The 12,281-nt window shown below is 40.1% G+C and overlaps 1 protein-coding gene across 1 annotated transcript in view; it reads right to left on the reverse strand.

Annotated features, from left to right (window-relative positions):
- Positions 1-464: 464 nt before the first annotated feature.
- zzef1 (zinc finger, ZZ-type with EF hand domain 1) overlaps positions 465-12,281 on the reverse strand; it is a 28,636-nt gene continuing 16,819 nt past the window's right edge. The window contains exons 41-54 of the mRNA XM_079248280.1: positions 12,040-12,214; positions 11,810-11,942; positions 11,509-11,735; positions 11,103-11,411; positions 10,917-11,017; positions 10,667-10,802; positions 10,136-10,495; positions 9,903-10,046; positions 9,578-9,746; positions 9,371-9,469; positions 9,081-9,246; positions 7,509-7,659; positions 5,399-5,470; positions 465-2,834 (exon numbers count right to left, since the gene is read on the reverse strand). Of these exons, the coding sequence (XP_079104406.1) occupies positions 2,754-2,834; positions 5,399-5,470; positions 7,509-7,659; positions 9,081-9,246; positions 9,371-9,469; positions 9,578-9,746; positions 9,903-10,046; positions 10,136-10,495; positions 10,667-10,802; positions 10,917-11,017; positions 11,103-11,411; positions 11,509-11,735; positions 11,810-11,942; positions 12,040-12,214 (2,323 nt within the window). The 3' untranslated portion in view covers positions 465-2,753. The remainder of the gene's footprint in view (positions 2,835-5,398; positions 5,471-7,508; positions 7,660-9,080; positions 9,247-9,370; positions 9,470-9,577; positions 9,747-9,902; positions 10,047-10,135; positions 10,496-10,666; positions 10,803-10,916; positions 11,018-11,102; positions 11,412-11,508; positions 11,736-11,809; positions 11,943-12,039; positions 12,215-12,281) is intronic.

Here is a 12,281-nt window from a genome sequence, read left to right on the forward strand (position 1 = left end):
TTATCACCCCAGTGATCATCACTCCCATCATCAGCGCTGTACCAGAGATTCCACATTACAGGCAGGGGAGGGAGGAGGAGGCGGCAGCGAGGAAGACCAGAGGCTGAGTCGGCCATTGAGATAAAAACCACACAGTGACTAAATCAGAGCACTGTACCGCTTTGCTTGAACAAAAAGACTGATATTTGACTTAGTTTTAGTTTGTAGGAGTCATTCGGCAGAAACTGTTTATGTTTGAGGGGGGGGGGGGGGGGGGGGGGGGAATACATGCAGCAAGAAGGCGGTTTTCTTCCTTTTTGAAAAGCTCAACGTTACTCTGAGTACTGAACCTACTTAAAGTGAGCGTGTGGGTTCAGACCAACATCACTTTCTCTCTGCAGCACAGAAATAAACAAAGATGACGAGCGTTGTGATATGTAAGCAATTTCTGTTTTTATTAGAAATGGATCACATTTCAACCCAAGCATTTTTGTTTTACCTTCAGTGTGCCATGCATACAAAATCAGATCCAAAGTGTCTAGTTAGTGCCTGATAAAGGTTTATTTCTTTAAGGGGTTGATATCAAAGTCTTTTTTTTTTTTTCTGTGCAATTAATATTCACAGATATGTACATTCAAATTAGTCAGCCTCGATTCAAGCATCATTTCAAAAAAAGGAAATAAACATTAAAAGTAAAAAGTTACAAAAAAATTCAAATTAAACAATCTATTTCTCTTTTAAAATATAATTAATAACATGAGTTAAATTATGATTGCTTAATTTTTTAACCATAGGCACGTCGTAAATAGGTGAGGCGTCATGGAAGCCAAATAGAGGCCACACATCTCTTCTCTCCTCACTGCAGCTGATGTTTGTGTAAACAAAACCACCAAACTATCCTGCAGCCCATGTGGGGCTAACTTCAGAAAAATAATAAAGGAAAACAAACCAACAAAAACCCTAAAAGTAAACAATGTATTTAATCTGTTCCAGCTCTTCACAGGGTCGCGATCTGATAGGTGGAAAAACAGAATAAACTCATCCAGGAGCTCTTTTAGAGATGTTGTATGGCTCACAATGATTGGTTTCTTTGGTATTAAAACAACCAGGATTTCCTACTAAAAAGAAAAATAAATCTCTGAAATGTTTATAATAACTGGAAAAACAACTCTTCAAGAATTGGGTTTTTAAATTTACCAGCACAAAAAAACCCCAACTCTTTGTGGAAGTGAGTGTTAAACGTGGCTACAGGTACATCTCATCATGAATTAAATATGCTGTGAATGAAAGTTACATTGCTTATTTAAGCAGATATTTGTGGTATTAGAAAGATGAAGCACAAAGAGTTTGACTCATAGATTATTTTTGTACAAGCAATGATTCATGCATATGTGATGAGTTAAACACTTGACAGTGGGTGTGTGTGTGTGATGGTGTGCTTCCCCTTAAGTCGATCGTTTCTCAGCTTTTTATTAGACTTCAAATTAACTTCAGCAACACTCGTCAATCCGTTCACAGAATGAGATGCAACACTAATGATGTATGTCCACGTGACTCCTGTCCTATTACTGAAAAAGATGGTTCAGATGTCAGTTTCATTCTGCAACCACTTATATCCAGGAAATCAGCATAGCTAATTTTACATACGTGTTATTCCACACATCCACTCCTTTCCATTTACCGCATGAGGGGGAACATAGCTCTAATGTTTAGCTTTTCATTCAGTGAAAATCAACCAGAAGTGTTGAAACTTAACTTAAAATGAAAATGTAAATAAATAAATATATATGTGGGTGAAACTGAAGTATTTTAAACAATTCGGCGTTTCTCGGATTACTTTTGTCATAAACTTCTATAATCACATCAGTCTTCCATTCAGTAATGGCCTTACAGGCACAAAATCAGAATAGCAATGTAATGTATATAATTAGTCTATGGCTACTATTTCACCGTCACCAGTTCTATCATGAATCTCTGTTTTATATAGTTATGAGATGAGAGTTTTGATATCTGTGGTGATGCACACGTTCTGGCTTTCAGCCTTAAGAAAAAGTACCGTCCTCTCTTCCTTTTGTCTGAAAAATAAAGCAATGACTAAGGAAGGAGGACAGACACAAGGCAAGTAGGAGGGAGTAGAGGAAAAGGAAAGAAGGAGGCAACAAAGGAAGGAGTGGAATGAGCTACTAGGTCATTACTTTCACTCCGATGTGACTAATGAGACTCCTATGTCCTGGACAGTATTTTTAGGATGCGCTACATGTCTTCTGAGACATGCAAGCCGCCAAGGTGACCCGTTTTCACCATATCAACTACGTAATCCAGAGCTGCTGCTGTTCAGGAGGGGAAAGGCAAGAAAACGGGAATATACTTCCCCTTGAAGGTGGCGAATTTGGCACACTTTGTGTCCTTAAGCACAGCATCTTCAAGTAAAAAAAACATTAGAAATAGGGGGAAAAAAAACAAAAAAAAACAACCCCCCGAAACCAGTCCTTTTTTTGTGAAAGCACATGCTGATATACTGGATTCACCTAAGGCAAAAAGGATTATGAATAAGTGTGGAAAGTGCTCTGTGAGTGCCCCCCTTCCACAGCTCGTGTCCACATATGAGCTGTGCTATGGAGAGAAAGATACCGAGGGGGATCTTATTAGAAGAAAAGCACTGGATGGTGAGAAGTTTCTCTCCGTAACGCTCTGACACACTCAACAAGCTGAGTCACGACGTGTGCCCTCCCAGATGCTCTTCCCCATTTTTTTTTTATTTATCCGGGAACGTCTCATGGGGACATGTTGAGTAGCTTGGTGGATTTATTGGGGTAATTGATAGCCAGGCTGATGGCAGCAATGTTCTTCAGAGCCTGCACAATAAAAAGAAAAAAAAGAAGGTGCATCAGAAGAGAATAAAAACCACAAAGCAGAGCAGCCTGGGAAAAAAAAACTGAGCAGATAAAATAATTTATTGTGATATATTAACTGCGTCAGCTTCAAATTAAAATCTTCCAAATCTAGCTAAGTCATCAAGAAACTGACTTAATAAATGACTTTGTATTGGGATTTTAACAAAGAATGCAGATGTAATCATATTAAGCTTGACTTTTGTTGATGGATCCGTAATATTTACACTTTGTTCCATTAAAAACATGCTCTGAAAAAGCTAAATAAATCTCTCAATAGTCTAAACAACTACTACTTTAATCCAATGGACAACAAGAGTCAACTGCTCAGGTCAAACTCAGCTGTCATCCTACATTTAAGGGGTAAAGGACAGATTTTGGACAGAGAAAATCGATGGTTTGAGGGAGGGGGAATGAAAGCAGTCATGTTTGTTAAATTGAAGCAAGCAGCTTAAATGAGGTTAAATGCCTCCAACTCCACTGCAGTTAGAGCTGCACAGGCCTGTTTAATGAGAGATAACATGTACTCACAAAGTACTTCTACTTTTAACATAACCTGGATGAGATTAGACAGGTGCGATTACAAAAGACAAAAAACAGATGCTGTAAAGTTCTGAACATTTAGAACTGTCTAGATTCCTGTGGTCGTAAAGCAGAATCCATTTAAAAAAGACAAAAATATTTCACTTATCATCAGTCAATCCAGTGTTATCACAAGAGTAAAATACACAGCAGTTTGAGGTGAAAGTAGAAGCCAGGGTAACTTCGAAGATAATCGAGTCCGACCTCTCTTTATGCTAATTTTCATGAACCCGCTTAAAAAAACAAACAACTGAATGATGATGCGAGTTACTGTTCTCTGGAGGGATTATTATTAATATTGCAGCTTAACAAAAATTGTATAAACAAGACAAAGAACTTGTTTTAGTTTTGACTCTTCACACTGAGATTATAAAACTCTGGTTTACAAGAGAAGTCTTGTGTTTGAGGAAAAGAAAACAATACATTTCCGCCACAGAATCAAAGTCGAGACTTTTAGTCGATGCAGCAAAACTTGAAGTCAGAAGTTCATGTACAGAAAGTAGCAGTAACCCAGAGTCACGGTGTTCTGCAGAGGAAAATCTGCTTAACTGGTGCTTAACCGGCAGATTTGTTTCATTATGCAAAATAAAGGTTCACTGTCGCACAGTGTGCATTATATGATTTTCCTTGTGGAATAGAAGAAAACTATTTTTATCCCGCATTTTATTTGGCTGTTTTCTGTTTGAGCTTGTCGGAGCAGAAATGTAGTTCATTCTTATGTGATCACAAAGCGTCCAAGTTCCCCATCTTTTTAATTGTTCTGTTTGGTTAGCTAAAAGCACATCCACATTCCCCCTTCACTTCAACAAGTAATCCAAGGCAATGCTCATATTAATTAATGAAACTTTGACTAAATTAATCAGATCTTTCCCTTTAAACAAAGACCAGATTGTTTATGATTAAAAGATGATGGTGATTCTCGATTTTGTACTTTTCGTCTTGTGTCTACTTAAAAACTGTAGAACTTGTAGAAATGAGATCTCCCCTTTAACTTGAGGTTGTTTTTTAATACAACGCAGCTCCTGCTCTTCTGGCTGTTGGTTTAGACAGGCAATTACATCACTAATTTACCCAATATATGTATATACAGGGTTTTTAGTGATTAGTGTGGTGAACAAAATAAACAGAAAAAAAAAAGCTAAATAAAATCCTTAGAACAGTGCTGACACTGTATGACTGTGACTTGGCCTAAGCTTAAATAAATAAGAAGCCTGAAAAGGAGGGTGAAGCCTGAAGAAGTCGCTGTAACACCCCAACTGGTGAAACTGCTTTGTCCCGAAGGCCTCTTGAACATTTCCCAATTATCTGAACAGGAACCTCAGACAATTTGTTGTTAAGACTGTTTGCAACATCAATATGATAATACTTATCCTACTGTGCTAAATTAGCCATGGTTTTGTTTTCAACCTGACAGGTATTAGGTAACTGCTCAACAGAACCACCCACAGTGTTTTTTCACCACCCCACCTCCTCTGCTCCTCTGAACCGCCTTCAGGCTCCACTGCTGTATTATGGGGCCCTCAAAGCGGAGGACGCTGTGGCTAACTCTGCCACAAATGCTAATGGACTGTAATTATCAAATACATTAGCCATGAGCACGGCCCACACACACGTTCAAAATGAGAGGAAGGGGGTGCCGAGGGATCTGCTAAGTGTCAACAGCTCTGTGATTCACAAGCAAAACAAAAAAAAAAAAAGGATCGGCCGCAAGCTGACTCACAGCAACTGAAGATGGTTCAATGAAGGGGACTGCGTGGTTAAGAGAGGGTTACATAACTCTTCAGGTTGCACAGAAAACTTCTTTGAGCTTCCAAAATCATCACTAGGCACCACTTGACAACTGAAAACATCTTCGTTGACCCGTGAAAGACCATCTGAATGGAAGGGCTTTGAAATTTGATACAAGATTCAACAGGTTTTACATCAGGACAAAGCAGGAGTCTTACCATTGCAGTGTGGTTGAGGAGTTGCTCATCAGTAGTCATGGCTAGTAAGTACTCCTGGAGGATGCCCTGGGTCTGAAAAAAAAAAGAAAAGAAAAGAAACATCATGATGTTACGCTTGCAAAAAACAGAGATGTCATCCTTGGCCAGGTGAGGGTCAAGAACAGAGGGAGCGTGCTGACACAAAATCATCAGAAGTTACATCAGAGATGCGTTCAGTAATAAATGAGGTTTGATTCTCTGACTACTCTTCATCTCGGCATCAAACTCAACAGTGGAATCTTGGAGAAGTCTCTTAAAATTATAAACAGACCAGTACATGTATTGGAAAGACGTACCTCATGCTGCATGAGTACAAGAAGTTGGGCAACACAGATAAGACTCGACAGAGGTTAAATGGGCTGAGACTGGAAAATGGAGCTTTTACAGCTCTGGAGACAGAGTCCAGAGCGCCCTCGTTCACCAATCATCTCGCAGCGCTCCACATGTTTATGTTGGGGAAAACATCCTAAGTCGATTTGTACATTTAGCAGTGCGTGACAAACCATTTTGATTTCTAAATATAACGTTTACTTCCTGAGGTAAAGAGTTCATTGAATCTCAGAGGACTTAGAGGAAATGAAGTAAAACTGCAAAGAGCAAGGACCGATGCTAAAATGTGAACAGCATCGACACTGAACATTCTGCTCATTTTTTTTTTTTTTTTTTTTTTTAGCAGGCAAAGCCCGGATATGGTCACAGAGAAATTAATTATATATTTACAGTGGCTTCATTTAGCTTCCCATATTTTCACAATACGTCTCTGTGGAGTTGTATGTCAACACGGCAACAATGCTGTTACAAACCCCCAGCTCGCCAGTGAAAAGGGGGATATGAGCTCATGACATGAAAGCCACCAGTCAGGTCTCACTTTCTATCTTTTTGGGGCTTTTTTTGAAGAACGGCAACAGATGATGCACCACTGCAGATAGAAATGTATAAGTGATGAAGGTTTTCAGTATTTACATCTCAATTCTGAAGGGAATAGATATCAAACTTGACTTTAATCATAACAAAAAAAAAAAAAGAAAAAAAAAAAAAGAAAAACAGTAACGTTGTTACTCTTAAATCCAAGAGTAAATCAATATTTTCTTTTCGTCTTGTGGATAAAAATTCTTCACTCACTTACTAAAAGTTTCATCTCAGAATGATGTAGATATTCGGAATAAAAGCAAAAAACACTGACAGTGGTTTGCTGGATGGATGCACAAAGATGGGCCATAACATTATGTATCACTGCAGACACAAGACTGCAATGTCCACCAAGGGCATTTAAGACAAACCTGGGAAGTACTGCTACTGCCCCCTGCTGTCCTCCCACACATACTGCTCGAAACAAACTTCTCATCAAGCGGTTGCACACATGTGATGAGTCACCTGATGCAATTTTACTGTCCGACAGTGAATTTCAGGTCTCGATTGGCCAAGCGGTAAAAGGCGAGACAGAAAGGCTTTTCTGGGACTATCTTGTTCAGCTGCATACACAGATGGGAAATTCCTACTTGATGCTGTGTTTATAATCCCAGAGAAGTCTCTTAATAATTCAAGACAGAGAGAGAAGCATGTGCATACAAAACATGGAGAACATCTCTTCCTCTTTCAGTGTGCAGGGAGCCTGTGAGGCAGTGTGATGTCTGGCAGATGGCATGGCGGAGCTTTGGCCCCGAGCCAGCACAGAACAGGTGTGCTGGGAGAAAAACATGGTCAACTTACAGAGAGACAGATATAAACATACAGACGGAAACACGGAGATAAAGAAGTAAATGTTGACTAAATTCTCTTCTCACCTGTATTAACGTGCTAAATATGTTGTCCTAAAAAAAACAACAACAAAAAAAACGATGCATTCTCTGTAAGGCAGGTAAAAAAAAAAAAGTGTTTTAATTCAATCAGCTGTGTCGAAGCTTCACTATATTTTACCTATAAAGTCAATAAATCTGTCATCACAGTCGGTTTAGCCAACAGCTGATATGTCACACCTCTAGGTTTAACAGGAGTACCTGCGTTTTACCAGATGGAGGTGCTTTCTGTTATTATTTATAAAGGCGTGCACATGGATCTATTCATCACCTACCATGGCTCGGGCCTCTGCGATGAAGAAGAGTTCAGTGAGAGCTCTGTGAAGAGGCAGCAGCACAGTGATACTGGTAGGATCCTGGCTCAAACCATTTTCCATGGAGATAAAGAGCTGCCACAGAGGTCGCAGTAATGTCAGCTCACAGGCTCTGGAGGACATTAAAACATATGAATATGTGAAATCTTCAACAATAACATTAAAATGAACATGGAAGTAAACACAAGAAGACAAAACAGATTTTGAGATATATCAAGCCATTTTCAAGGAAGTGTGTTATACATGTTTGCAATATAGGCAATATTGTTCAATTCTTGCACCTTACATTTTTCTGCCACACCTGCAAAGCCAGGAAAATTTTCAAGGACTTGTCACACCCATGCCACAAAATATTTCAAATGCAGCCCTCTGGCAGGCGCTACAGGTCTGTCAAGGCTCGCATTTCCAGACTCAGTGGCAGTTTCTTCCCTCAAGCTATCAGCATATTGAAATAACATAAGCCCTGACTTACTCGAGCCTAATACTTACACATCATTCCACCACCAAAAGATACCAGTTCTTTTATACAGCTAATCTGTATGCATGTTTTTTTTTTTATCTTTACTTCACTCTTTTTAAATGTTCATTTTAGACTACTTGTGTTTTAGTTATTGTTTCCTGTACAGACTTGTGTTAATTGTGTGTTATTGTTGTATTTTTATTTTTGCAGATGCACCCCTAAAATTGTTGCTCTGCTACAATGACAATAAGAACTCTCACTCTCTAACATCCAAACTCGAAGACTGATTAATCGTGATAACATTTTCTAGCTTATACACTACTGTAGATGTCTGGTGATGTGGCAACAGTAATTACAATACTCTGAAAACACAAACGGATATTAAAAAAGCTTTCATCTCTTTCAATTCCATTCAAATTCTATTTTCTATCTGGATATTAAGGCTTGATTGTCTTTCCAAATTGATATTTGCTAAATTGGGTCTCTGTTAACATCTCATATTTGATTCTTAAATAAAAAAAATTAAATAAAAAGAGGACATATATAAAAACTTAGGGACAAAATGAAAACACTGAAGCCACAAAGGTGGGTTGTGTAGGTCTATCTGCATACTTACACATACTGATGGAGAAAAAAAACATTTTTTAATAAACTTAAACAGGGTTCAAAGGATTACTTTGTGTCTAAGTTTTATCCCTAACTTTTGTGTCATTATGACCAGATGGCAGCTGGCTAAGTCTGCAACAATGCAAATTTTCAAACACGTACTTTACCTAATCTCCCTGGTAACAACCAGTACTTTTATGAAGAGCTCTCTGCGAACCTTGTGTGCTATCCAGCACTTCTAAAGATGACAATGGCAGACTAAAACTCTACCTAATGTCTTTACCTGAACTGTCTTTGCTTTGGGCTAGTTGGGAATGGGGCTTGAGTACTGAGGCGCAAATGCTTTTGCAACTTATTGTGGGTGTTTGTAAATAACAACACAAGTCCACCGTTTTAAAATAATTTTAAACACTAAAAGTGTGAAAAGCATGAGGAAGAATCAAGGCGTGTGATATCCAAGAACTTACGCCTGGGACTGACACTGCAGTAGACGGAGCAACAAGTGAATGGCTTTGAGTCGTTGGCTTCCAGTCTGACGGCACGCAACACCCACTTGCCACTCCCAAATATCAGCCAGCGGCAGATGACTGAGCACTTGATCATCAGCTAGCATCTGTTTCAGTATCTCAAAACCTGATGAGATGAAGAGGATGACAGAAGATTCAATGTTAAATGTGAAATAAATCTAAGCAGTTTATTGAGGGATTGGGTTTAAAGACAAACAAAAGGGGTGAGTAGCTGTTCTGAGCAGAAGCACCTGTTTGAAAACGGCCCCTGTGGCCTCCTGTAACAGCAAACTTGTAGCCCCACTCTGTGTTGCTCATGTCTGACATGAACCTGTAGTACAGGGTATCACCTACAACAGGAACACAGAAGGCATGTTAAAAATTGTGATTTTAAAATAAACTTAAAGTCAAACTGTCTCATATACAAACACAAGGAAATGTTAATTGACTGTCCTCACCTGGGATCTCAAAGTCAGACCATTTATGAGGGGATCCACTGAAGTTATGGACATCCTGAAGGAAATCACTGCTGCTGGACATGATGAGTTCATCGCAGCCTTCCTCTGTGTAGCAGCGGGAATCGAACTTTACAGACAGGTAGATGGCCCCGGGGATGTGCACCTTGTCCTGGAGACAGAAATAAAAAAATGTGCTGATAATTTAATACAGAGGTAAAATTAAGTTCATAAAAAGACAAAATATTATTTACACACTGTAAAAAGTTTAACTGAATGTTATTAAACGATTATGTCTGATTATAGATATTTAAAAAAGTTAACCCACCTCAAAGTTTGTGTTGTTGTCATAGGGATGTTTGGACTCTCTGACCTGCACGGCCATACCTGGCTCCTCCATGAACTGGCAAGCAGTGAGAGACAGACTGCACAGCATACTCTGGCTGCAGCCCTTCAATACTCTCTGGAGAATCTGATTGTTAACAGAATATTGTGGCATTTAGTGACAAAATGCCCTCATTTTTCAGCACAGTGGGAATTCAAACTCTTTCTCCGTCTCACCTTCTCCCAGAGCGGCCTCTCCTCCAGCTGCATTAGCATGTCCAGGATATAAGCCATGTGTGATGCCCCGTTCAGCTCCAAGGCCTCCTCACTCAGCGCTGCTTCTGCAGGCCAGTCTGCCAGCAGCGAGGCCAGCACGTGGCGAGCATAAAGAGTGCCGATGGCCTGGTTTACCTTAACTAGGTACTGTCGAACTGCCCGATTGCTTCGAACATCCAGCTCTTTGTGCAACAGAGCCGAGCTTTTAGAGCGTCTCTGTTTAGCATAGCTGAGCTGCAAGTCGCTCTCTGAATTAGTGATGAGTTTCTGGGCCACGACATTGATTTCTTCTGTGGCTTTTTCACAGTGACTGGGTTTAGACTGTTGGAAGAGGGCAATTAAGGGGTGAAATGTCATGCAGTTGTTATGTTTGCTAATGTTAGTATTAATAAGACCCTTCAAAGATATTTTCAAAATGAGAATTTTCTGATATCTCCAGGTCTCTGTGCCATATAGTAGTAAAGCATTCCAGAAACTACTTTAATAGCTTACCATGCTGGTTACCACTATCATGTCAGTGTCCACAGCTTTGGTATTCTTATCCTCAGATCGAGTTCGCCTGGAAGGTTGCCACTTCTGAGCCAGCTTTCTGATTATCTCATCTGTTTTTATTTCTTCCCCATCAAATCTGAAAATAATGTAAGGACATTATTTATGAGCAAAGCAACACTAGATTGTAAAATTTGATTATTACAATAACCCCTCATCTAAATAAAGTCAATTAAATAATCTTGATGCAGACCTCTTCTGCACCTCCAGGAAGAAGGAGTCAGTCCTCTTCATCTGGAGTTCATACATAGCTCGCAGGATTGGCAGGGGAGCATTTAAGGCATCATGGGTGATCTGCATTGAAAAAGAAAAAAATAAATGCATTTTTTTGCTTACAAGTACATATTTTTCATGCTCTCTGAAAAGTGCTCTTTATTACCTGGAAGCAAATCTTTGTCTCTTCATCGAGATCTTCTAAAGGGTCAGGCCCGTTGATGTCACCATCGTCGGCACATGAACTGGAGTGGTCCGAGTCGTTCTCCTTGTCCTGCTCTTTCTGGTCTCGCTCGGGGTCTTGAGCCATGGAGTGGATCTCCCGCTTAGAGGAGTAGAGCATGATAGAGAGAATCTCTAGGTCACGGAGAAGCCACAACTTGCTGAAGCCAGTCCCCTTGCTGCACTTCCTGACAAGCAACTGAGTCAGCCCCGACTGCTGGATGGCCTCCTGTGCTTGCTCCACTCCATGCTTCTATACAAAAAAAACAAAAACAAGGTGTGATGAGAAAAACCTATACATAGATAGACACATACTCTATGTAGATTTTATGTTCATATTCTACAGATACCTTGAGTGTGTTGTAGAGGCCTTTAAGGGCCAAAGACAGAACCCAGGAAGCCTCCACAGCATCAGGGGAACCATTGTCCTGGCTTGTCTGTAACAGGTGGCTAATAATGGAGGTGAAATTCTTCAGGTAGCGGCTAAGAAGCATCTTTTGGCAGTCCTGGCTCCCTGGCTTTCCACGGAAACCAGCTGTGGTGGAATCCTGAGACTGGATGAGTTGGTAGTCCTTTACTATAAAAGAAAGAGAACACAATTAAGGCCATGTTTATTTATCTAAAACACAGCTTTGCTGCTTGACCACCAACCTGTCTTCCTCTTGCGTGTCTTAACGTCCACCACTGCGGCGTGATTCTTCTCTGTGAAGTGTTTGAGTAATATCATGTTGTGCTGTTCATTTGCGTTGTCAATAAACACCGTCTGGGTGCCCACACAGAGAACCTGATAGAAACAAAGAGGAGTTATGCTCGGAGTTAAAGCTACAGAGCGCGCTCAGGCTTGCAGTGGTGTTAAGACTTTGCAAGAGTCTGCTGCATACCTCAGGAAAGCCCACCAGCACCAGTAGGGTGAACAGATTGGTGCGTTTCAGAGTTTGTGGCAGCTGCTGAATGCAATGATCGGTGAAGGCAGTGATGACTGTGCTCCACTCAGGACAAGCATTCAGGCTGTGTAAAATGTCTGCCACTGTGCACGCCCAATCCAGACCAATACGACTGAAATCAGCACAAAATATCACCTTGTAAATGACTGTGTAGACTATTTGGACACAATATATCTCTT

Source organism: Telmatherina bonti (genome assembly GCF_933228915.1).
Source record: "Telmatherina bonti genome assembly, chromosome: 10".
Classification (NCBI taxonomy): Eukaryota; Metazoa; Chordata; class Actinopteri; order Atheriniformes; family Telmatherinidae; genus Telmatherina; species Telmatherina bonti.